The following is a 27,731-nucleotide window of genomic DNA, read 5'->3' as shown; positions in this document are numbered from 1 at the left end:
TTAGTATAATTTCTTTTTTAAATAATTTGAATACTTTTTGGACATTTACATAAACATTTAATAATTTACATTGATTATTTATATTGACATGACACGACACATCATATTTATAACTAGAGCTACTCTAATACCTATTTGCAACTTGATAATAGCTTGTAGGTGCTATGAGCCTTATCTAGACGTTTGTCGTTCAGGGCCTATCGCCGATACGTCACTTGAGTATAGATCCACCAGGCGAAGAAACTTCAATAATATACTTACTGTTATTTTTTTACTCTGTGGTAAGATTTGAGTTCACAATGAGATCGCGATTAAAATGCATCAATGCGGTCAGCAGACTTACGAAAGTGGTGGATCTACCCTCCGTCGCACTAAGAGTGTGTATGCATGATTTATAATTTATAAATAATTTATTAGGACATTTATACACAGATTACTTGAGAAGGTATTTATAAAATACAAGAAACGTTAAAAATTAATTGTATAAATTAGCAACTGGACTACAACGTCTAAAAAGCATCGAGCAAAATGCAGTTTTGGAAATACATATTGGTAAATATAACTTTTCTTTTTTTTTGTTTTTTTAAAAGAAAACGTGGTCATACTTCAGTCAGTCTGCAAGTGCCGGTACTACCTACAAATAAGTACCTACACTATATAATTTCTCTAGTTTTACATTTTATTTTCTCAATAACACCAGTCGCTCACTTTTTTACAAAGATATGTTGAAGTATTCTAAAGCATTACAATAGCTATGACTCTAAATACTTATAAACTATGTAGACCTCAAATGCAAATACTTTAATTTACATGATATGAATGTTATGTCATTAACCTCTGTTACTATTACAAAAGACATCTACACAAATCGTTTGGTAAAATTGATATATTTCACTCTAATGGTATTTTGCATTATAAATAGGCATTGATTATTACACAGGAAAAATGTCTGTTCTGATTGACATGTAAGGAAAAGTTAGATAATTTATGACGTCAATAGTATTCAGGACGTATATTTGGAATGTGGATAAAAGACAAAATCATGCATATTGCACTCCAGTTGTGTTTGTACATTAGTATTCTAATATAATAAGTATTTAAATTCACTTTATAGTTTCATTCATTCTCTACTAAACGCTATAATACAAAATTATTTACACGTAAGTTTAAAATATATAGCTTTATGAAATAAATTTTTGGGATAATTTATATGTTTTGATGTAGCACATTCGAGTTTGGCGGATGACGAATTCCGGTAGTGGTCTTGCTACGCGTCTTCCGGTCAGCGAGACACATCCTCTAATGTGTACTATCACAGAGTAATGACATAAACTTGGAGCCCCCGAGGAGCCCCGATTGCCCCAGGCCCGTACTCGTGCGTAAAGTTAAACTAATTCTAGGCTTAATAACACATGGAATAACAAAGTTATATAGCGCTACACTCAGCACGTAAATTATGCTAAAACACGCTCTCGGCAGCGAGTCATCAGTCCGTTTCGCAATCAATTGTTGCTCTATATTCTTTGTACAATTTACACAAGACGCCGCCCCGACCGAAGTTCGTTCGGTTCGAAACGGTGAGTGCCGATCAGTTCGTTTCAAGAAACAGGGTCCTCCAAGAGACCGGCTCGTCATTTATTTTGGAATGTAGTCGGGATTTTGAGTTTCGAGTTCGTTTAAACCGTAAGACCTTCGGTGCGCGCGGGCGGCGGCAGCGAGGCGAGCGGGTGAGGGTGGTGCGGCGCGGGGGGCGAGGCCTGCGCCACCGGGGGAGCGTGTGCCCCGTGACTGCTCGACGACCTGTACTCCCCCTCTTCGCGCATTTGCCGACTGCGTTCGGCTAGTTCGCGTCCGCGTTCGGCCAGCTCTCGCATCGCCGCCTGTCTCTCGTCACCGCCTTCTAGTGAGGGCGGTCTTTCCAGGGGAGAAGCCGCTCCAGGGCGAGCGGCGCCGAAAGGACCGAAGCCCAGTAGACCTGGAAATTTTCCAGCTACGCCGTTTTGACCCGCGTTCTGTTGTATCACTGATATTTCGTTCAGCTAGAAGAAAAAAAATGTAAGTTTTATTTGTTGGTGAAACTAAGTATCCAAGAACTTATTTATGTGTAAAGAAGCAAATTTTTTAATAATAATTATTATATTACATTGTATATTAATTGTATGTATATTTACGGATATACGTATGTAATGTGTGTGCTTGTGCATATGTATGTATGTATATATATAGATTTCACTGGATTCGTACACCGCGCGTAATTCGTTTCCAAATGATTCTTGTCCTCCTGATGGTTGTCTGGAAGAGATCGCTCTTAGCGATAAGATCGCCAGTTGTACTTTTTTGTATTTAATGTATCGCACTGTTTATTTCTTTTTTGGTGTACAATAAAGAATACTCTCTCTCTCTCTCTCTCTAAGAACGAATCTAATGATTAGGTGTGTTAGGTATGTAGGAATTAGTTTATACCTTTTGCTGCATGCCGTTGAGGAAGGGCGCAGGCAGGTACGGGTAGAATAGGTCCGGTCGCCGCAGCAAGTCGTGGGGCTCGTGCAGCGGCCGCGGGGGCAGCTCCAGAGACATTCGCCGACCGCGACGAGAAGCGCCGCCGCTCCACATGTGAGTGCCCATGTGCACCTGAATATCGGTCCACAAATTATGAATTTAAGTACTTGACATCTGATATGTCACTTTAGAAACTTTATAGAGGCGTAAATTAAAAATATATATGTCGCATTTGGACACGACAAACGCGCCATCTAGTGGGTGTGAGCCGCAACTACTCGACAAAGTCGGCTCAGTTCGGGTAGCGTGCTTCGGCAGAGTCGAGATGTCGTCGTTGGAGTAGAATCGTTTTTTTTTCCTACCTACGCTGAGAGCCTTGAGAGGCTATATCAGCGTAGCCCTAACTAGTAGGTGAGCTCACGGGGCTCAAACCTGGCGACGTTGCTAACACGAACCCTAGCAAGAGTCGTGCTTCGCAGAATCTACTACCGGATCGGAAATGCGACCCACTGAGAAGATCCGGCGAGAAACTCTGCTTGAGGTACCTAAAAGCACCGTTAGTGGATCGGGAGGATTCGAAATGACGTGTTTGGGGCGACGTCGACTGCTTTCCATTCTGTGTGGAATCGAGACATTTGTTGCCGGACTTAGGAAGAGTGAAGACGTCTTGGAACTGTCATAATTTCTTGCTGCGCAATTTTCACGATTATCCAACGTACGTTCACAATGTAATAAAATTATGAAGATATCAACCCATTCTGCGTCATATATATTAATAATTGCGAAGCTTACCTTGAGGTTTCCTTTAGTAGTGAATGCCTTCTGGCAGACAGCACATCTAAAAGGCTTGTCTCCGGTGTGTGTCCTCATGTGGATTTGTAACGCTGACGACGAAGAGAAGTTCTTGCGGCACACCCCGCATAAATGCTTGGAGGATGTCTGCTGCGGTGGTGGATGTGGCGGTCCGCTAGGAACTAGAAAACAAAACATTATTATTATACTAATCATAAATTTTCGGAACGATATATTGAATATTCGATATTCGAATTCAAATATATTTCAATTCGAATCAATTTAAATTTAAATATATATTAAAATATACTTGTTGAAATTCACGCTATCTCTATCACCGGTCACGAAAAATAGCCACTCACAGTCCAGTGAAAGAACCGGCGAAACGTAGGTACTAAACGAGCTAGTATTTTTCTCTTAGTGTTGTGTTATTTTTCATTTAAAACCCATATATTTCTATCTTAAACAATTCACATTAAATCTTCTTAACAAAACATTATATTGCAAAAATCTTTATATATTAACATATTTAATTAATGGGTTTTAAAATTAATATAAAATATTATATCTAAACAAAAATCTATTTTTATACTTTTAAATCCGTAGAATAAATCATTACATGGGTGAATAATTATTGATCATAAGCAAAAAAAAACCACGCTTGTTTAATGTTTAATGACGTTTTACGTTTGATCACTCGTTTTTACACTCGTGCGCATTGTGGATATTATTAAGTGTTTTCTTGCGATATACCTGCTTATTATATTTTGTTGTGCATAAAATTAAGTCTTGGTGTTCATTGAATTAGGTCTGTGTCATAAAGTATAGTAATATAAATAATATTTAAAGTTTTAAAGTGTATTGTTTTATAGTGTTTTGACAGCAAAATCATATGATATAACCTAAAATTCTCATCTTATTTTTTTAAATATCTCTGTATTTCCATAAACAATATTGATTTTAATTTCTATATAATAAAAGGGATATATAGTCTGTTATTTAAACTTAATTTCATTACTGTCCTTGAACTTTGTTTAGTGGACAGGCAATGTATGGAGAGTGGCCCATGTCCTTTTATATGATTGTTTTTAAATGTGGGAATACACTAATAAGTATGGCAACACAGTTAGTTGCAGCAATAAAATTCCGGGCGTACGTGCACGTGTTGTACATTAAAAAAATAAATATCCTTCGCTCTGAATCTAGTTTTTATTGAAGCTAGCACTAAAATACAGATCACGCTCTAAACAGATCTCATATCTCAAAATGACAGTAGCGTCCATTGTGCCTATAACAATGTTAAATTTAGATAAAACGCAACATAATATAAATACATATTAATGAATTTGGGTATTGAAACAGAATGCAGTGCTGTTGTTTAATATTTATTTAATACGCTTTTAGTGCAAGCAAGGCAAGGCACCTACATTAGTAATGAATTCTCGAGGTGAGCTGCATGTTCGAGAACTCGATTACATAATTGATTTAATGTTACGTGTTTAGTTATTTGCAAGGGAGTGAGCGATCTTAAATCTTATGACGTTTTTGTGCTTCTGATTTGTTCAATACATTTCTAATCTTATTATTATTATTGCTTAGCTGGACGAGCTCACGGCCCACTTGGTGTCAAGTGCTTACTAGAACCCATAAACATCTACAGCGTAAATCTCGCCACCCAGCTTGACAGTTTTACAGTATATCGGCTGCCCCTACCCTTTAAACCGCGTTACTGCTTCACGGCACAAATAGGCAGGGTGGTGGTACCTACCCGTGCGAACTCACAAGACGTCCTGCTACCAGTAAGGATATCTATCTATTTAAAATTATCTTCCAATTCCATGGCTGGTCCCTTAATGTAGTTTTCAGTGTTTGCTGTCACCGTCCTCGCCGAACCCGTCGCTTGCGACTTAGGGCTCGACGAGTAAATTAGCTCACAGACACAGCCCACTGAGTTTCTCACCGGATCTTCTCAGTGGGTCGCGTTTCCGATCCGGTGGTAGATTCTGAGAAGCAGTGCTCTTACTAGGGCCAGTGTTAGCAACACTCCAAGTTTGAGCCCCGTGAGCTCACCTACATGTCAAGGCGAAGCTGAAATAGCATTTCAAGGCTATCAGCATAAGTAGGAAAAAAAATTGTTTGCTAAAGGGGTTCAAGTAGCTTTGTTCTTTAGTATTTAAAATAAAATATTACCACTGGGCCGTTTCGGTAAAGGCGGCATGTCGATGGATGGTGTGTGGTTCATAGGCGGTGGCACGTGTACAGGCGGAGAGCGTTTCAGGTCCAGTTTTTCGGGCGACCGCCGTTCTGGACTCTGATCCCGTCCGTCCTCGCTAGAGGGCGCCCCGACGACATTCTTATCGAAGCCGGGCGGCATGTCGCGGATCTTGTGCGTTAGCATGTGTTGCTTCATATTGCCCTGTTATAAATAAATAAAACATTTTATTGCATTTAAATTTTAGATACAACATTGCGTAACTAGTCGATGATTTCTAAACAAAGGCAGATACGGCGTGTCTTTTCTGTTTCTTAATAATTATTAAAAATAAATTTCTAGCTAGTTTAAGAGTACGCAATAAATGATTCAGATATATAAATACATAAAAATATGTATATAAATCTTGGTGAGATTTTATGGTTTGTTTCTGAATTACTAAAAGATAAGATGTTCCGTCAGTATCAGCATATAACTTTTAATAGAAACGTGCTCGAAACAAAGTAGTTCTTTTTTTTTTTATTGAATAATATACGATTTTAATGGGATATTTTATTGCTAATGTTAAAAGCAAAATTAAATTATATAAAATAATTTTGAAATTAATTCAAAAATATTCGATGTATGGTAAAAAAAACTTGATTTTAATTCAATAAAACTATCATAGTTATCGATTTAATTGCATCACTGAATTTTAATAAAATGGACATAACTGTCAAAACCATTAATCACATTATTTTCTATCTATTTGAACAAAAAAGACTGATGACATTTGGCCATTATATCCGTTATGAATAGCGCATAATGAATTAATTTCAAGCAATATCTATTTAAAACTTTATTATTTTAACGACGTTGACTGTTTAATATGCTTCTTAAGTCAGAACTTACTTAAAAAATAAGAAAGGTTACTTGTACCATGAGCACATCGCAATGAATTATTCAATTCAATATATACGACATTGAATATTTTTTAAATATTCGAGAGTACGATGGAAGTTAACCCGTGCCGAGGTAGTGTGTTGAAAGTTTCATAATAATTTGGACTCGCTCATAGTACAAGTCGCCTTTAATGGCTAGTTTACACGGTTTAAGTGATCAGTGCTTTAGTTAGTGTAACGAGTTTACCAAACGTTGAGTAGCAAAGCCGAGTAAGTATACAAATAAAATAATTTCCGCGAAATAAAAACAAAAAGCGTTTCCAATTCATTAGACCCGATCTAAAATTTATAATATATTAAACTTGGCATAGACGCCGGTCCCCGCGTTATAATAGTCGGAGCCATTAGACCAAAGAGTCGATTAAAAAAAAAACGTGTTCAAATTATTCAACACCAGTGAGTTGCGAGCAAATCGATGTCATTATAATATTTAATTTACACATTCATCTCGATATCTAAATTGCAATCATGATATGTGATTTTTATAACGTATAAGCATATTTCGTGTAACGTTTAGTGAACTAGCAACTCTTCAAGTTTTAACTAAGCACATACGCACTGGAGCCGTCTAAACTGGCCTTTTAACGCTAATGCGCTCATTCATACCGGATAGACGAAGGCGTTCCACAAGTCCAAAGCAGTGGCGTGCGGCGGGCGCGGTGCCCGCGTGCGTCTACCGCACCGACAACCGCCGCCACTGCTCTAGAACCACACACAAACAAACGTTATTATAGGCAAACAGATTTCTGATATCGTCTGTTGCTAAATCAAACAAATTTAATCAACATTATATGAAGCCATAAAAATTTAGCTAGTTTCGTATAATAAGCAATAATTGATTTTTATAGTAAATTAACACAAAAAAGCAAAAAGGATTATGTTTCAGTACATAAGAATTTTGTTGCTCGTGACCCTAATAAATATTAGTTAGATGCATGGGAAATTAAACAAATATACCTAAGTGAAAAATTGGGAGTGCTTACTGATATGTTCATTAATATGAAGCATAATATTTTTATGGTTCTAAATAATTTGTAAGCTCGTCATAAGTTTTTTTTTGTACTAATCTTTAACTATCGAACTATTCAATATTTTTTTATTTATACTTATATATAATAGATAAATGCAATAATACATGAAACAACCGTACGTTTTTGTTATTGTTAAAATGTATAAATACATGATAATGAGAGAATAAAGTTTTAAATCAAGAATATATGACCGTATATTTTATCGATAATAATTTGATTATGATTCAATAAACAATGATTCAAAGGTTAATCGTGTCATTTTAATATACGACATCGGGTCGTTTCTGTGATGCTAATAACATCAATAGGGTTTCTCTATCAGTCAGAAATATATTGTGATTTATATTAAAAATACAAGAGCATATAACATTAGATGCATCTTTTATTAGATACAATTTTAAAATAGCTAATTTGTATGCAGTTAAATTTCGTGGTCGAAAAAGCATTCTAAATTTAATGCTGTGATTATAAATTCGTGTTATTTATAATTCATTGACTAACGAAAACTCTTTTAAGCGCGATTCTTAATTGATCGATGCGTCCTATCGCTCAGGCCGTGTATAAATTGATCGTTTACCAAACCTATTCCAAAAATATCCATTACAGACGAAAATTCTGCCGTGAAGCAGTAATGCGTTTCGGTTTGAAGGGTGGGGCAGCCGTTGTAACTATACTTGAGACCTTAGAACTTCTATCTCAAGGTGGGTGGCGCATTTACGTTGTGGATGTCTATGGGCTCCAGTAACCACTTAATACCAGGTGGGCTGTGAGCTCGTCCACCCATCTAAGCAATAAAATATAATAATAATAATATTAATATCAACGATATATGAAAAAGTTTAAAATGAAATTAAACGTATCACAGCATTAGTTTTATATTCAACGGCTTCACTAATATTTTCTAATGTGCTCCGGGTACAACTTGACTGCGGATGCCAAATATCTGTCAAGAATTTAGTGACCCCGACCGGGGGTCAAAGCTGGAATTAGGTGGATTAATGACTGTTTTAAATAAGCGATACCGTCGTTTTACTGTTAGTCCAAGGTTAACGAGGTATCTTCAGTAAAATGAGGCATAAACTGAATATTTTGATAAGGTCTCAGTTTCAATTAAGGGCAGACTACACGTGTAGAGTACGTGATACGAGCGACCAGTTTCGTACGACTATCATCAATTGGTCATGAGAAAAAAATCGCATAAATTGGTTGATAATTGAGAAGGCTACCGCTTCCTCGTCTCTTGAATGGCGAAACTGTCAATGGTTGTTTCTAATAGAACTAGAGGTCCCGCAGTAGTCGAAATTCGACTATAATTAATTGGAATTGTAAGTTTGTACACTATTAAAGATTGTATTTTATACTTCTATAATCACAAATGTCGCCAAGACTACACTATAAAAAATATTAACAAAGACAAACAATATTTAATGTATTCTCAATTTGACAACAGACGTCAAGAACAAAAGTTTGACAATAAATAGTATGCATGTGTGTGTGCGTCAAATACATGGTATGTAGTGTGTGTAATGTTTTCTTAATTGATTTAATGTATCATTTATGCATTATTTAAAAAAAATATTAGCATTGTGCACTTCTTCTCTATATTCTCTATAAGTGTGGAAAATTTCATACTCCTCCGTCCGCGCAATTTTCGTAAAAAGGGATACAAAGTTTTTGCTTCACGTATTAATATATAGATGAAAAAATAATGTTCTGATTCAGTTCTCGAATCCCTAATTAAGATTTCATAAATCAATATCGTTTTGGACTTCATTAAATTAGCTCATTAAAGTGTTTGTTACGCGGAATACTTAATCATTTCATGTTAGTGTTCGTCTGTAGTCCAGATTTAAACGCAATCATGAATACTTCAAAAATTGGAATAATTCTATGTATTAAATTCTATTTTGGTTTGTTATTGAAAATTTTCTTGTCGGTCAAAACAACTGTTCCATTTTTTTTAAATAACACTATTGTTTGTTAATACAGTTAAAAAATGGCTAACAAAGACAGAATAACGAGTTAATGAACGTGTTTTACGTTTGCCTATTTATTATTTGTATTTAAACAAAGCAAGGTGCTTCACGGCAGAAAAAGGGGTGGTGGTTCCTACCCGTGCGAACTCACAATTAGTCCTACCACCAGTAATTACGCAAATTATAATTTTGCGGGTTTGATTTTTATTACACGATGTTATTCTTTCACCGTGGAAGTCAATCGTGAACATTTGTTAAGTACGTATTTCATTAGAAAAATTGGTACCCGCTTGCGGGATTCGAACACCGTTGCGTCGCTAGATACGAATGCACCGGACGTTTTATCCTTTAGGCCACGACGACTTCAAACCGTACGTACCTATACGATTTGAGAATACAACAGAAGTTTATTATAAGAATACAATAAAAGAATCAGTTAAAACGGATAAATTCAGACTTGTTATGTTTACGTTTATAAGCGTTTAAACGAACGTTTTATTATAGTTTACGAAACTCACATTACACAATGATAATGGTACCTATAATAATTGGATACGGCACCTATTATATTTATTAATATAATATGTAGGTACATCTATATATTAATACGTGAAGCAAAAACTTTGTATATCTTTTTACGAAAATTGCGCGGATGGAGGAGTGAAATTGTCCACAGTTATAGAGAATATAGAGAAAAAGTGCACAATTCTAATATTTTTTTAAAAATAATGCATTAAAGATACATTAAACCAATAAAGAAAACATTACACACACTACATACCATGTATTTGACGCACACACGCGTGCATACTATTTATTGTCAAACTTTTGTTCTTGACGTCTGCTGTCAAATTGAGAATACATTAAATATTGTTTGTCTTTGTTAATATTTTTTATGGTGTAGTCTTGGCGAAATTTGTGATTATAGAAGTATAAAATACAATCATAATAGTGTACAAACTTACAATTCTAATTAATTATAGTCGAATTTCGACTACTGCGGGACCTCTAGTTTATATTTAATATATGCTCTTTAATAAATTCTTGCCCGTAACTCCCTCGTGATACAAAAAAATGCTAGAACGGATATGTTTAAACAAAAAAAGCACCTTGCACTCGTTTCCGTTGTCTGGTTCATACATTTTAAAATTTGTGCCCCTTGTGTGGCGACGCTACATCGGACCTGGCTTTAGGATTTCGGAAAACAAATGACCGGAAAATTAGAAACTGATTTTGAAACCGGTTCTATTCTAAATATCGTCAAATATGGCTAACATCAATTGAGCGATTGTACTTTTTTATTGTATAGACGGATAGATCTTATGGCTCATGTATGTATAAATATTGCCGCCCACCTTGAGACATGAGGTCTAAGTCACAATTGTATAGTATACGGACCACCCTTCAGTCGGAACGCATGACTGCTTCTCAAATAGGCAGGGTGATGTTACCTCTCCGTGCGGGTTCACAATACGCTCAACTATCACGTCGTTACGGATCCTACCGATCTACTAACGGTGCTTTTAGGTACCTCAAGCACCGGTCACCGTCTTCCCCGAACCCGGCGCTTGCGACGAAGGGCTCGGCGAGAAAATTAACCCATAACCACAGCCCACTGAGTTTCTCGCCGGATCTTCTCAGTGGGACGCGTTTCCGATCCGGTGGTAGATTCTAGGAAGCGCTGCTCTTGCTTGGCCCAAGTTAGCAACACCTCCGGTTTGAGCCCCGAGAGCTCACCTACACGCTAGGGCAACACAGATATATCTCAAGGCTATCAGCATAGGTAGGAAAAAACAAACAAACAAAAAACACCAAACTACCATTATAGCTGATAGCACAACCCATTTTCGTTGATGCAGCTCAAAAAAACTTCTTTCTATTTGTATACATGAACTATTGACGTTTATGGTAAACGTGAAACGAATACTGCAAATTTTCACTGCTCAATTCAATTCTTAAAAATACGTACCATATGTATCTACTAAAAAAACTGTACGTATTATTTTTAGGCGTTCGTGTTTTGCAATCTCACAATGTAAATATCAAAATTGTTCCGCATATATTATTCGTTCAATGTTTAAGTATGTAAAATTATGAACTACTTACATAATAATATTAAGTTTTATACATTTTAAACATTAAGATTCGATTACAAAACTATTAATAGTCTTATCGATTTATTTACGTGTATGTTTCGCAACGTTCGAACGACTCATTAATGTCGAATCCATCAACATTTTACCGTTTAGAAGGCTTTGAATATTTTACATTCAGCGTACCTTTCGTAAAATGACATATTTTTTTATATTTTATAATATTTAAATCGATTTTTTATACAATATTTAAATAAATCGATTTAATTTTATGATTGGTATTGTGAAAGCACGGTTTCGAAAAATAAAGAAACCTAGTTATAAAGCTAGTTCGAACAAGATAAAGCAGTCGATACAATGTGCAGCTTTCCTCGAGAACGGGTGTCGACGACACTTATTTTAATTGTAAATGGGTTTGTGTAAAGATAAAGCTTCTTCTGTGTATGTATTTTCGAAGAAACAAGCCTATATAGTATTATTATGAATAGCCAAGAAGTGTAAATATTTTCAACAATACGAAAGTGTCAATCTTTGGTACTTAAACTGCGTGATTTGATGTTTGGTTTGATTTTTGAGTAGACATTGATTGAAATGGGAATGTGTATTAATGTCGTTTCCGTAGCGTATTGTATAAGAATGTTGACAGTTTGGGTCACGATCATAATCATTTTCCCACTTGTTAACTGTTTGACATAGGGTCCAATTGGCGCCACTAAGCTTATTTTTCGGCATTTTCATTCACTAGCTGTATGAATGAATGAATTAATTAATTAATCCGGACAGCATCAAGGTCCGAGAAGTCGATTAGGCCTCCGTTATTATAAATAAGTAAGTAAGTTATATATAGGATAGGTATATTATATTCTTATAAACTCAAGTATCGAATAATCATATTTATCGATTTAATCTCGTGTTTGCTACTCAACTCATATTTTCAGAAGTTTTATTTAATTTTCAGTTTTCTTTAAACGTATTTTAAATATGACTAGATTATTATCTACGTTTTATTAATCGCGAAATGTCCGGAAACTATTTGGTACTAATTAACAACAACGACATTTGCATTAGCGAAAATGAATTTAGTTTTTTTGGAAAATTAACTTTTTCTATCCAGCGGAGTTTCAGTAGCCAATGTCTAATTTAATTCTAGCTTAATAGGTTTTTTGGGCATTAAATTTGATTTCTAAGTGTCACGCGTGTGTTGTTATTAAGTAGCTATAATCGAGTCAAAATATTTATGGAACAGGATGTTTTGAATAATTCAATGCGGTCCACATTATGACACGCATTTACGTCATAATGTGCATGAATCAAAAAGTTAATTAAACCGAACTGAGCGGTATACTCATAGGCTCTAAACTAAGCCGGCGCCGTCGTAAATAATCTATATTTTATTGATAAGACCCCTGGACACTTTCTGTGATATACGAAAAATGTTACATTGTCAAACATAAATAATCTTTTTATGACGAGAAGCGTAGGCAAAGGCTCAAGGATTTATAAGTTATAAATATTTTACGACGTGAATTAATATTCCGATCGTTTTCGGTGACGTTGTTTTTATGAGTTATCATTTTGTGGTGTCTAGATGGAGCCTCACAAGCGAACGGTTTTGAAATATTGACCGAACTCAGAACAAAACCTGAATCAATATACAGATCCTTAACAACCATTATTTACGGTTTCAAATATTAAATTAATTCATTTAGTCATCAGATAATGCGATATTTTGTCGACCAATAAAGGATTCAGATTAAGAATTATATGCTTGTATATTAAATTTTAAAAGTTTTTTGTCTATGTTATTATAATATGTGTGAACTTTTTAAATAATTTGAAGAGAATTTTTAATAGGATCAGAAATCCAATTCATGTTTTATGTAAATAAAGGAAACACCACATATATAATATATTAAGTAGAGCGTTGTCATTGTTCCACTAACTCTAGATGAAATTTTATTTAAAAACTATACGATTGTTATGGAAATATCAAAATGAAACGAAATGAGAGCTTTGTTGATCTGTAAACTGTTTTTAGAAGAACACATTTAGTCTACGTAGATTTAATTCGATGTTGTTAATAAAACGTAGGCACTGACTTAGAATAGTTATAAACAGCATTTAACGTTTTGATTAAATCGAAATAAACGGGCCTACAAGTTTGTGGAGATCGTCAATTACCGACTTACTCGACATTGTCTGCGACGTAAGACAACGGCTAAAACTAACAGCCGACAAGACGAGCCGAATACTGACTTGTAATTGCTGCTTGCAATATTAATGTACTGAAACTTGGACGAAATGAAAGCCGGCGCACGGAGTCGGGCGTCCGTAGAAGAGACGCTTGTCCATGTCTCCGGTTTAACTTGGAATTCGAGAACTCGCTTATTTCGTTCGTGTTGTTTCTCAAACACGATCTATTTGCATCTTGTTCCTTTGCATGCATTTATTTGGTGTAGAAGAACTACAGATATCTACTTGATATCGACAAATTTTACTAATACTACTCAGACTAGACGATTTAAAACTTATCAACTCTAATTATCAATGGTTTCTTTAGATATACTGGTAATAGGGAAAAATGTCGTAAACATATACAGTTGCTATTAGCGTAACAAACACAGTGTAAATTGGCAGGAGGCCAAAAACGTTTAAACCGCTTTGGTTGTGTTAGTGAAAATGATGGTGATGCATAGATAAACAACGTGTATTATCGACTTGCATCTTGTCAACATATATAAAAGATTTATCGGTTATTTGTATGCTTATTTTATATGAAGCGGCAAAAAATACATACCTTAGTGGAAAATCCGCGGTCACATACGGTGCATTTGAAGGGTCGTTCTTTAGTGTGGCTGCGGTAATGTATTTCGAGCGCAGAGTTGCAGGCGAATGTCTTGTAGCAGATGCTACACGTAGTATTGCCACGCACTGCACACAGATAAATCAATACTCAAGTTAATATCGTTTTATGTTTTTAATTCTGGTTTACTCGGGTGTCAGCGTTAATAAGGCGTTGTTATCTTCTCAACAGTTAGATTCAAGCGCCCGGGGAAGTGTGTAGTTAGTCGAACATTAAGGAAATTTATAAGGAGTAAGGTTTCTGGGCGACCGGGGCGGACAAAAATATAATATCCCGCTATCGCATACCTGCGGGAGGAAACGCGAGTCCGAGTGGGCTGAAGGGAGATCCTCCGAGAGCACCGAGCGCAGCGAGAGGTGTTGGCGGTGACGGCAGCGGCGAGTGATGCGGCAGTCTCGGCGGCGTTGATGGCGTAGACATCGTTGGAGACGGCGGAGAAGTCCTCGCACTCCGCCCACTCTCCGAACCTGTCGCCGATGGGAGGGAAGCCGTTGTGGTGATAGTTTTTAATTCGCATTCGGACGCCGAGGCGCAGACGGAGAGCGGCGAAGTTCGACGATCCTTCAAGTCTGAGTCGTCGTCGAACTCCCGAATGGCGGGCTCGCGCTCGTCCCGGCCGCTCTCATCGTCGGTCCCGCAGGAGTCCGCCCGTCGGTCGCCGGGAGTGCTTGGAGTAGGAAACGAAACGGGAGGGATGGAACTATAAGGAGAGTAATCGCTGACGTCAGATCTAATATTAAATAATTGTGAGCTATTAGAATCAATGTCGCGGAAATGTTCATATGGTGCGTTCAGGCGACTGCTTGTATGTAGCCGTACGTGCTGATGTAATATATTAGGATCAGAAAATTTCTTGTGACACACAGGACATTGATGGAGAATTTGAATTTGAGGTTTAATTCTATGGACGCCCATATGCGTCTTTAAATTTCCTTTGGTCGTAAACGCGCGACCACACAATTTACAACGAAACGGCCTTTCACCTGTATGCGTCCGATAATGCATTTGTAAAGCACTTTTGCAAGAAAGAACTCTATGACAGACGACACACTCATTGGGATCCGATAGCTTATTGTCTATATTATCAACCATTTGCTGCAGTTTTGACGTTTCAGATGTTTTGGTTATTTCTATTAGACTTTCCCAGGAATTATCGTTGCTGCCGGGGCGTGGTAAGAGCGCATTATAAAATAGTGGGTCACGTGATAGATCTACGTCAACGACATTTTGGACGTTGTTGAGAACAGGACACTGTGTGAATGGAGTTAAGCTACCCGAAGATAAGCTGCTAGGTGGAGATTGAGGAAATAAGGGATACGTAGGAAAAGTACGAAGACCCGTTGCTATTGAAATTGGCCCAGATATCGGTGAATTCTTACTTGAGAGATTTTCCGGTTGGTCGGGGTCCGGCTTCACATGCGGACTCTCTCTGCCGATTTGATCTTCGTTGCTATACTTTGAGTCCATGCTGCAGTCATCGTAAGGTGAGGTCGATGGATACCGATCTTGTTCCGTTTCTTGTGCCAAATCAGTTTCCTCGGGTTCACGTTTCGGAGACACACGGTCAGCTTCTTCAAAACTAGAATCTCGTTGACTCTCCTCATCTTGAGGTTCACATTTAAATAAATCTTGCGCTGATCGAGCGGGACTCGGTGCAGATGGTTTGCTAAGATCTGCCGGAGCATCTTGTTCTTCCCGCATTGCAAAGAGTGGGTGCGGAGGCAGAGGTTTGTCACTAAGTGGGCGAGGCGGAAGTAAATCATGATGTGACGGTCTATATAGTGGCAAGCTTGGCGGGAAAGGGGCCGGTGCACCCGGAGGAAACTGTAGTGGGTGGGGCGGCATGCCGGGAATTGGTCCCGGTGATAATTGTGCTAATAGAGGTGGATGATACTTGTCCAAATGCTCCGGTACAGGATTGGGATTCATCTTCACATGTGGAAACTTAGCGGTATGTCTTTGAAAATGCACTTTTAAATTTCCTTTGGTAGTAAATCGTGATCCACATACGTTGCATTTGAAAGGTCGTTCACCTGTATGAGATCTGATGTGTATTTGTAGGGCAGAATCGCTTCCAAAAACTTTTCCGCAATATCGACAGCGATGCTTGAAGAATGGTTCGTTACGTCCTCCTGATTTTCCGTCGTATGGCGACATCTTGCCCGATTTCCGGAACGCTAATTCGTCAGCAAGATTATTTGCCAACAAACCTTGCGATGCATTGTCTAAAACTTCTTGCGCTCTTTTTTGTAACATTTCCAGTGTGTTAGGTTCATTGAGAGACGGCGGCGGATCGTTATTTGTAATGATAGTAGAAGCTAACGATGAAGATATGGAGCTATAAGGCGGGTGTGTCATCATTGACGGAGACGAGGTTGGAATTTTTGGAACAGAGATTGGTTCCGATTTTGGTGTTAGGTGCGAATGAGTGGAGGGTAGGTTCTGACTAGCGGGGGGAGTGGGTGCTGCAGGAGTTGGCTCCCTTGGGGGACGAGGCGGCGACGGTGATCGAGCGATAGGCACAGGCGCAACCGGCTCCGGTTCGCTCGGCGGTGGGCTTGATTGGTGATCTTCTTTTCGTCGTGTAAGCGAAAGCTGATTTTGAAGTTGACGTATAAGTTGTAACTGAAACACTTGTTGGTGTTGTAATGTAAAAAGTGTGCTTTGTAAAACGGCCAGTTCATGTAATGCAGCTTCATTGTCAGTGTTATTGGCCAAGGCCGTCGCGGCAAACTGTGCTACAGCGACTTTAGTGTTTTGCAGGGCTTCGAGTGTGACGTGGCCGGCGACTGGGAAAGGTAGCCCGACCGGCGGAACGTCCGCTTCCGGTACCTCCGCTTCGCCGTCCTCGAGGCTGTTGTTGTTCTCGGCATCTTGTCGATGTCGTCGCACCTGATCTAATTGTTTATTGGGACCGTCCATCTCCTCGTCGCCGGATACAACCATTTCTTCGGGGTCGGAGTGCATTCTTTCCTCACCCATCTGCATTGCTTTTTCATCGCAAACGCGTTTGTGGTAGAGGAACTCGTGCAAGCTCTCGAACTGTTCCTGACACCTTGGGCACATGTGGGCCTCCGGTCTATCTCTCGCCTCGTCCGTACCATGATGGATGTCATCTTCTGAACACGACCCGGAACTTTCACCTGTAACAAATGATTTCTTTTTATTACAAATTTTATGACATAAGAAAAACAGATTTGTGATGTGTTTGTGTGTATTTGTGTGTCTTGGTTTGAGGACTTTTATTTTTATACATTTATTGTAAAGATTATGCTATTAAGTGGTCACATATGGAGTCCATATACATTACTATATAAAGGCCGATATCCACCTTGAGATAAGGGCTTTATATGTCAGTTGTATCGTATAACAATTCTCCAAATTTTTTAACTAGAGATCATTGCTGTTTTACAGTGAATATAGGCAAGGCAACCTGAATAAGCTCACAAGACACCCTACCATCAATAAAACGTAAGAGTGTAAAGGCAATGTAATATTATAAGTACCTATAGTAAATTCTGTCCGTCATTGTGTATGTTTAGTTTAATTAACATTTCCTAAAAACGCACATATTATTTATAAATATTTAATAAAGCTATACACATTTCGAATCTTAAAATTTCATTCTTCTCTACCTATAAAATTACTAAAAGATATAAAATAATTTAATTTACGATTTTATATTTTAATATAATGACAGCAAAACTTGAGTTGCATAACAAGATTCGCATACACTTTGTATCATGTATACAGATACATATACCTAAAACTTGAAAATTTTAACAATAATTTTTAACAACAAAAAATCTCGTATGCAGTAGATAAATTTATAGTTTAATGGCCGACTAATTTTAAATATGTTCGTGCTAATTTTAATTTTTACATTAATTTCTTGATTAGGTATATTAATTACGTAAAAGACACAAGTAAAATATTTGATTATGAAAACCCGCTTGATGGTGGTAGATACTTTGGTAGGAAAAATAAAATGTTTGTTCATTTTCTTGCACGTGTTCATAATATAATAAAATTATGTGCATAATCAAACAAAAAGTCGTTAAATAATTGCCGCAAACCTTATAACTAACGAATACAGTACATTTTTGCGTGTTCCGCCTACTTGCCAATAGATGTCGCTACATGTTTGTTAGAAAAGCAATACGTTCCATGGCCAAATGACAAAAACCGAATTTGTTATGAATTTGTTAGACATTTATAGACTACTGGCAGTTTCGATGAAATTTTAAAGTTTTTCCAAATTCTACAGATAGTTTAACGTACAATGGTGTATCGAAGCTGCTAAAACAAACATGTAGAATGATACTAAGTACCTACATAAGATGGAAATAAAAAAATAAAAATAAAATAAAATTGTCGATGTTTCGAAAAGTGTCTATTATAAATTATAACATGGAGGTTGTTACAATTGCGCCTTAGATTTAAATCAATGGAAGGTGAGGTGTAGATACGCTGTCTATAATCGTGTATCTGTTCAATCAGCAATTATAATATATGTACTGAAAAAAAAACAAGATATAACTAATTGGCTACTTTCAACGGAAATTGCTTTGAGCGCTTTGAACATGATACTTAATTTAATATTGTGAAATTACACGCTTACGCAGTTACGACACATGAAATATTAACAAGCCATTATTAATATTTATTTTAGCCATTAACGTTTAGCCTGATTACATCATTTGCTTTTCAGTTTTGGTTTTAAATAGAACAGATGATAATTATTTAATTTGAAAATATTTAATAAATAAATTAAGCGGTCAAACGAGAATTAAAAATAATCCTTCTAAGAATTTTATTCAGTTTTCGCGGTAGTTTCGCGTTTTGTATTGTCATTACATTATTTCCTACCTATCGAATACTTAACATTAAATTTTTTTGGTCACAGACGCTGACAACGAAGTAGAAAATACATATTTACTGATATTCGTTTATTTCCGACTGATCCGAATGTAAGGTTATAATTTTTATGTATGTGCATTTTCGTATGCACGTGCCTACATTAGCCCTCTAGGCCGACAGGCCCATCTGCTGCCGAAAAGTTACCGAGGTCCGTAAATAACACTATCGAAATGCTACCTTACTTGGTTTTTTTATGATTGAAGGATTACTGGTGGCCCGGAGGCCTTTCCAGTTTCACCAGGACAGGTGGGCGAGCAAAGGCTCAGCCAGGAGGGGTGGCTGGAGGGGAGGGGACAGCTGGCCTAGCGTCTCGGAAGGAGACCTAACAAATCAAGAGCAACTGCTTCGCGAATGAATCCACTACCGGATCGGAATTGCGACCCGCTGAGAAGACCCGGCGAGAAACTCAGCGAGCTGATGCATGGATTAGGTTGCACGTCGATCTCTTTGTCGAGTTCTCCGAGTACGGTTACCGGGGTCCCTAATCCTGCTCCTAGTGTTAGAGCTGAAGGCGTCTAATGCAAAGGTTATTGGATCTGATGCATCCGTAAGGACATGAACCTTACTTGTCTTCAGTCTCCATTTTATTATAGACGGCTTTTTTATTTTTTATATAGAACGTATGACAGCAACTTGACAGACATGTTGTGTTGTATTCACACAATACAATTATCACGATACTCTCTACACGGATGTCATTGTTAAAACACAATTTGATTCCTTTTAGGCGGTCGTCATAGACGTATGTATGTTAAGTACGTATTTCTTTAGAAATATTGGATTGGATAGAAATATAGGATTTGGATCGCGGTTGATGTTCCCATTAATTCCACGTGCGCTTCGCAGACGGCTTGATGCATTGATGGACTTTAACATCGCAGGTTTCGTCAAACGCGTGACACTATATGTACCTTAAAGAGTAACCATAATTAAAAAAAAAACAAAATTGGGCGTCATCTAAAACTTAGTACACAGCCAATTTAAAACATAACCACTGTGTTAGAAGGTCCTAAATTGGTAATTTTTGTTCGTTATATATTGCTGTTCGGATGTTCATTCTTCCCCGTGACTCTAACCAAATTATACGTCCATCTCATCTGTTGCCTGCTTATATTGTTATCCCCGATTCGAGATAAACATTCCAATCTTCGGCTCTATCTATAATAAATTCTACTGCAATACATTGGGCTCCCTCAATTAAACTGGCGATTTCAGAAATCAAATGAAAAGACACAGCTATTTCAGTATCAGGCTGCTTCTGTCTTTTTTCACTTACATATTTTGTTTTAACTTTAAAGCTCTTAACTATGGCTTTATAAGAACAACAACAGTTCAAAATCCATGCGAAATATAGAGAACGATATCAAAAACTGACCATAATATTAACTTCAATGCTATAATAAATCTATATATATAAAAATGAATTGTTGTTCGTTTAGTCTCGCTAAAACTCGAGAACGGCTGAACCAATTTGGCTAATTTTGGTCTTAAATTATTTGTGGAAGTCCAGAGAAGGTTTAAAAGGTATATAAATATGAAAATGCTCGGAATTAAATCTATATATATAAAAATGAATTGCTGTTCGTTAGTCTCGCTAAAACTCGAGAACGGCTGGACTGATTTGGCTAATTTTGGTCTTGAATTATTTGTGGAAGTCCAGAGAAGGTTTAAAAGGTATATAAATAAGAAAATGCTCGGAATTAAATAAAAATAACAATTTTGTTTTTCCTTTGATGTGTCCCCCATCGGACGGATACCTTTAGTCTTTTATTTATCGATTGAGGCACTACGAAGTCTGCCGGGTGAGCTAGATTCCAATATTCATATATTTATAAATAATCGGTGAACGATAAGCTCTTCAACAACCGAGAGAAATTAGACTATGGCAAAAGATTACTGTTATTTACTCAAAAGATACGGGTTTACTACCCCGGAATTCTTGGGCTAGTATTTCCCGATCATCAGTTCGTAGCATGTGAAACAACGTCCTAATAGTGAGCGAGTTAAGCAATGATATTTATTCACGTTGTTGCGTCTTTGCGTTAACATATATGAAGTTGTGGCGATATGTTTTTTTGGGAAAATTATAATGAACTAGAGGCCCCGCAGTAGTCGAAATTCGACTATAATTAATTGGAATTGTAAGTTTGTACACTATTATGATTGTATTTGATACTTCTATAATCACAAATTTCGCCAAGACTACACCATAAAAATATTAATAAAGACAAACAATATTTAATCTATTCTCAATTTGACAACAGACGTCAAAAACAAAAGTTTGACAATAAATAGTATGCATGCGTGTGTGCGTCAAATACATGGTGTGTAGTGTGTGTAATGTTTTCTTTATCGATTTAATGTATCTTTTATGCATTATTAAAAAAAAAATTAGCATTATTCACTTCTTCTCTATATTCTCTATAAGTGTGGAAAATTTCATACTCCTCCGTTCGCGCAATTTTCGTAAAAAGGGATACAAAGTTTTTGCTTCACGTATTAATATATAGATTAACGGCCGTCTGATGTAGTGGTAAGTGACATGGTACTACACAAGGGGGTCGCGGGTTCGAATCCCGCCAAGGGAGGATATTTGTATGATAAATAGAAATGTCTTTTCCAGGGTTATGGATGTATCTTAAATATATGTATGTGTATAATAAAAATCTTACATTTATTTCCGTTATCTGGTACCTGTAACACAAGTTCTTTACGAACTTACCACGGGACCAGTTAACGTGGCGTGATTGTTAGTAAATATTTATTATTTAATTTTAAAGAAACGTTTATTGTTTTTGTTTAATTTAAAACACTCGATTAGAATGCAGACTATCATTATGAGGAGTATCATAAAGAAATAGAGTACTGACGGTACAGCAATGTATGATGTAACAAAGCAGTGATTCTTTCTTCTTCGAAAGACAGACAGGTTATTGTATTGTAAATGAGACTTCAACCTAAAGTATTAAGATAAAGATTGGCAGTGGCGTTGCATTGTCTATGAGGTCCGATGGTCACTGAACATTGGATTCGTTTGCCAATTTAGGCAATAAAAAAAAACTCTATGACCTGTATTTTTTGAGACTTTCCCATTATCAAGATTAAGTTTTATTGATTGTTTTATTACTTGAAATGCCTACAGACTCACATGTTCATGTGACTTATTATTTATTATACGTCCGGAGTGTAATAGAAATAGGTAAAATCGTAAGCTACTTGATATTACTCTGAATATGGAGTGGTGGGAATGACATAAAGGACCCTTAAAGGTCCAAGAGTCGATCATATAACATAGATGATAAGCCTCGTAAGAAATAATAATCAAATGTTGTTCTATTGTTGTTTTCTTCTTCGTCGCTACACCCTTGACAGAGCGATCGGGGCCTTTAAGCTTATTAGTCTACATAAGAAAAATTTAATAAGGTTTATAACTATAAATTGCCAACTATTTTTCTAGTTTCGTATTATAATAATTATTATTCGAAATTCTTATTATTAATATGTATATCTGTTTCCATAGCATAATTGTGTTGAATTCGTTAGAAAAAAATTAAGTGTTTTTAGATTTATTTTATTTGGAAACTATTAAATTATTTATACATTTTATAGATAGAGTAGAATCCAGCTAAAATCTTTTGAGTTGCAATTTTGATGCGATTAAAAACAGTTTTGTTTTCTTTTTTTTAGAATTGCTAAATTTTATTGTTTTTGTCTTATTACAAACATCAATATTCATATCACTTTTTGAATTTTTTTAAATGTTAATTATATTGATTTTGTTTTAAACAACACGCAATTTTTTTTGAATGTCGGTAACATATATGAGATATAAAACTCACTTAATTATATTCATGTTACTGTACAGGTACTGATTTAAAATGCTTTGTAAATTATCAGTGTTCTAATTTCAATTTTGGAAAAAAATAATCCCAGAATTTCTTATTTACGGGTTCTCGATTCTTTTCGGCGGAGAAACTGTTGTTGTAGTACCTACACCTGTAAGTAAACCTTCGAAGAAAGCGCCAAAACCGGTGCATATTATCATAAATTGAGGTTTTTAATTTTTTCCTACGTATGCTTAGAAATAGCCTTGAGAGGCTATTTCAGCTTTTCCTTAACGTGTAGATGAGCTCACGGGGCTCAAACCGGGAGTTTTGTTATCACTGGCCCTAGCAAGAGGAGTGCTTCGCGGAATCTACCACCGGATCGGAAACGAGACCCACTGAGAAGACCCGGCGAGAAACTCAGTGGGCTGTGTCTATGGGAGGTATTTAATGTAATCAGTGATAGTTAAAGCGAGCGTAGACGAAATTCACAAGTACTTCTTAAGAAACATCCGAATTCTAAATAACTGAAAATATGTTTTTTTTGGAAATTCATACTAACTTACTCAAACACAAAACGTTAGCCCGCTGAGTTTCTCGCCGGATCTTCTTAGTGGGTCGCGATTTCGATCCGGTTGTAGATTCTGCGAAGCACAGCTTTTGCTAGGGCTAGTGTTAGCAAATTCTCTAAGGTTGAGCCCGTGAGCTCACCTACCCGTCGGGCGTAGCTGGAATACCTTCCGCTGCTCAGTTTGATACTTGGTAAGATTCTATACTTTATTATGTTATTATCACTATAAAATTAATATTTTGATAATGCAATAAATATCTTCATGATTACTTCTACGTAATTCGTGAAAGTAAATAAAGAAAAGTATTTCTGTAGATAATATTTTAAAGCACATATTTTCTAGTGCAGTGTCTATTAACATGTTCCAGGAACTTGTTTATTTTTCGTTTATTATAAACTTCGCAAAAAATTGTGTTACTTATTCTGCGTTTTTTTTTTAAGTGCTCGACGCAAACGCTGTTTGAGCTTCGATAATGTTGGTATGTATAAACAACAATTATGTCAAATTATGATTAGATTCAATTAAAATCTTGATGACTTTGATTATAAAGTATATGTATAACTAGCTATACATAATCGAAACGTTGGAGATTATAATATGTATATAATAAACACGAGATTGACGAGGTAGTTGTATTTAATTATGCCAATGTTCTGAAGACTGAAATCGTAATGAGAAGAAAAAAAAATTGTAATAAAAAATTAGAGTAGAGTTAATTTAATTGATTCTATTGGTGGTAGGAACTCTTGTGAGTCCGCGCGGGTAAGTACCACCACTCTGCCTATTTCTGCCGTGAAGCAGTAATGCGCTTCGGTTTGAAGGGTGGGGCAGCCGTTGTAACTATAGGTACTTGAGACCTTAGAACTTATATCTCAAGGTGGGTGGTGCATTTACGTCATAGATGGCTATGGACTCCAGTAACCACTTAACACCAGGTGAGCTGTGAGCTCGTCCACCCACCTAAGCAATAAATAAAAAAAAGATAGAAAGTAATCATTTATATTTGTGGCAAAATTAGAACGTTTTTATTCGTTAGATCAACAGAAGTGTTATGTTTGATGATTTAAACAAAAAAAAAATTCACTTCAGTGGGCCCTTCGTAAAATCGATTCGGCCCGAATTCCTAAGCGAGTTCACAGCTTTAAAAAAAATGCAACCTGCATATCTTTGCTTATCAGCTCCATAAAACTTTCACCAGTATAATATTTTAACTATCCACATATTTATTTTTACCTACTAGTCATTTTAATGCACCATTCGAAAGTATCGTTCATGAATATTCTTGTTTAAATAAGCATTTTTTTGTTACCGGTTATGACGTTACTAAAATCGGGCGAACACCGAACACGCCGAGTTTCCATAATCTCCGATAATATTGCGGCAGGGGATTAAATGTCGCATTTGTAGCAAGATGCCGGCGAGTTAAATACTTATTTGTTAAAGAAGGATTAGTAGTGTCTGTTTGTTGGTATTTGACTGGAGATTTCTGTTGTGGTGAGCAGCGGTCGGTTCAAAGGCGGGACTGCGGTGTGCCAGGGCCGCACGTCTGCCGCTGCCTTACGCAGAATTTACGCAAAAAAAAAAAAAAATTCTAAAGTGTCATTATATCCTCAAATAGCCCGCCGCTCTGCATTCAACGCCAAATAATGTTCAAAGTTTATACAAAATTCATTTTAGATGTCGTTGCTATTGTAATTTTTCAAACCAGTGAAAATGTATTTTATGTTCAGAAATATAGTTTTGAGTAATGCATGTCTCCTTCGGATGAAAGTTTAATTGCGGTCGCTCGATCATTTTCTTTTATTCTACTCAGAATTTAATAGGTACTCGAAGCACCTGCAGCGATGTATTAATTAGCTGTAAATAAATATTGGGTAATAATAAAGTTATTTAATATGCGGTTTCGATCTACATACAAGAATGCTTTTAAAATATTTCAATTAGAGGTTCGAAATGGTCGTTTATTAATCTTTTTTTCTGAAGTCTATAATTTATATGTTAACAGTATTAGTATAATTCATTCAAGGTTAATGAACGCCGATATGAATATCGATCTTTCATTTTACTTAGAAATGTAACCTGTTCTGCTTTTTTTTAAACAACTTTTTGAAATTTATTAGTCGAACAAACAAACAGTCAATGTGTATTTCATAAGAATATGAATAGGTAGGTTATTTCAATCGTTAGTAGAATAAAATGACCATAATAAATGTTTTATAGAGAACTCGTAAAACTGGCAACAGAACGATATCTGGGTCCGTGCGGCAGCCATTATAATAAAATTTGACAGCTCTTTATTCGACTTTAATGAAGGCATTCCAATTTCATATTAGGAAATAATATCGACGAATAAATAACATATTTAAATTCTATTAATCCAGTTTTAAAGTCATAAATTGAAAACGTTAATGAGCGATGATAACTTTCAACGCTAACAAAATACTTTTCAATTAGCTGTAGGTACCCGTTATAGATCGGTTAATTGAAACAAAATAAAAATATCTAAAATTCGTGATTAATAATCGGAACCGGAACAGGAAGTTGAAACAAACATTATTTTCTCAGTTTAAAAATAGATCAAGTACATAATCAGTATAATAATATTAATATGTATGTGGAACTAAATAAAAATATCTGAAACGTTCCCAGATACTGATATGAGTATGTGTCAATTTAAATTAGACTAAAAATATCTTAGTCACTAATTTGCAAAACTGATTTAAATAAAAAATTTACATAGAAATAATTAAGGCTCTTTTAAATAAATAGATAAAACGAAATAAAATGTAATGTACAAGTCAAAAGTATTGGGCCGTCGCTCCGTGTCAACTGCTTAGTGAAAATTGAGGTAGGTAAGTTTTGTTCCACAGGAGGGCGAGGGGAAGACGTTTTCCTTTTTAATTCTTAAGGTGTAAAAAAATTTCAACTAAATCAAAGTATAATATATATTTTGAAATTTTGAGGAGAACAATATGAAATATTTTTGTAATCCTCCAGATAATTATTTGTCATCATGAAAACATTTCCAACATTCAAAGCTTATTCGTATGTTGTTCGCTTGTTTCTTTGTTCGAATTGCCTGTTAAAAGTATTAATTTACTGAAACTTTTAAAATGTTTGCGCAAAAAGGTATGTATTTCGAAAATTGTACACTTTAAAGTAGGCAAGAAAATAGACTGAAAATCGTTAAGAATAAAAGTAAATGCAATCATTTTACTGAATTATCTTAGTTTTGTTCTATAGCAAAATGAAAATTGTATGCATATCAGTTCTCCTTATTTTAATAAATGGTCGATATACTGTATGTCCCAATTTTCAATTTAGTTTGCAATCAAAAAAATTACGTAAATACATAATTTTTTACGGTACCTTGATAAACTGGTCAAACTTTAAAATTTGTTGTGTTAAAGAATTTTAAATTCACTGCACTGTACTCACCGCGCCGGTGAGAGATTTTATTGCTCACTTTCCGATGAACAACGAAATTCAAAGTGGCTAATTGAAACATTTTTAAATACCGAATAAAAAGCCGAATTACACCGTAATAAATATTCCGCATAATATTCTTATTCACTGGTCCTCACTCCAACGAGTGTGTGTGTGATGAGTAGATGTGTCGTGGTGGATGTTCGCTAGTGAGGAGGTTGTAAGTACCGATGGAGACGCGGCGGACGCAGGCTGGCTTAACGCGCGGCATGTTGTGGCCTCAGCGCGGGTGCATGGCAGGAGCAGGGAACACTCGCGCGCGGAGCCCTCTACTCGGCTCGGTCGAAGTACGATGCGTGCGGCGGTGTCGGCGTGCGGCCGGGCACACCATTCGCCATCTGAAGCGGGACTGAGCTTGAGGCGGCGGCGGGCGGCGGGCGGTGAGCGCGCGCGCGCACCAGGTACACGGTTATGACAGGGAGGCGGAGCTGCGCCCGGCTCATAAATCAAACTTCTACCATTCGCACGCGCTATACGGACCCCCTCCTCCATAATCCATATTCGGGGCGGAGCATATTTTAA

General features: G+C 36.5%; 1 protein-coding gene across 5 annotated transcripts; it reads right to left on the bottom strand.

Annotated features, from left to right (window-relative positions):
• LOC149503130 (sal-like protein 1) lies at positions 1-27,628 on the bottom strand. Of its 5 annotated transcripts, none has more exons than XM_089727052.1 (9): positions 27,378-27,618; positions 15,787-17,550; positions 14,695-14,874; positions 14,342-14,475; positions 7,051-7,146; positions 5,482-5,707; positions 3,292-3,473; positions 2,464-2,631; positions 1-2,039 (listed from the first exon to the last, which is right to left on the bottom strand). In XM_089727052.1, exons 1-9 carry the CDS (start codon positions 27,418-27,420, stop codon positions 1,677-1,679), a joined length of 3,156 nt encoding a protein of 1,051 aa, XP_089583178.1. In that variant the 5' UTR covers positions 27,421-27,618; the 3' UTR covers positions 1-1,676. The 5 variants fall into 5 exon arrangements, with proteins under 5 accessions (XP_089583178.1, XP_089583180.1, XP_089583176.1 ...); XM_089727054.1 differs by lacking the exon at positions 27,378-27,618 and adding an exon at positions 27,162-27,320; XM_089727050.1 differs by having other exon boundaries at positions 14,695-17,550; positions 27,378-27,628.
• Between the last annotated feature and the right edge of the window lie 103 nt (positions 27,629-27,731).

The sequence above is a fragment of the Bombyx mandarina genome, chromosome 04 (assembly GCF_030267445.1).
Source record: "Bombyx mandarina strain Sakado chromosome 04, ASM3026744v2".
NCBI lineage: Eukaryota > Metazoa > Arthropoda > Insecta > Lepidoptera > Bombycidae > Bombyx > Bombyx mandarina.
This window is presented reverse-complemented; position numbering and strand designations above follow the sequence as displayed.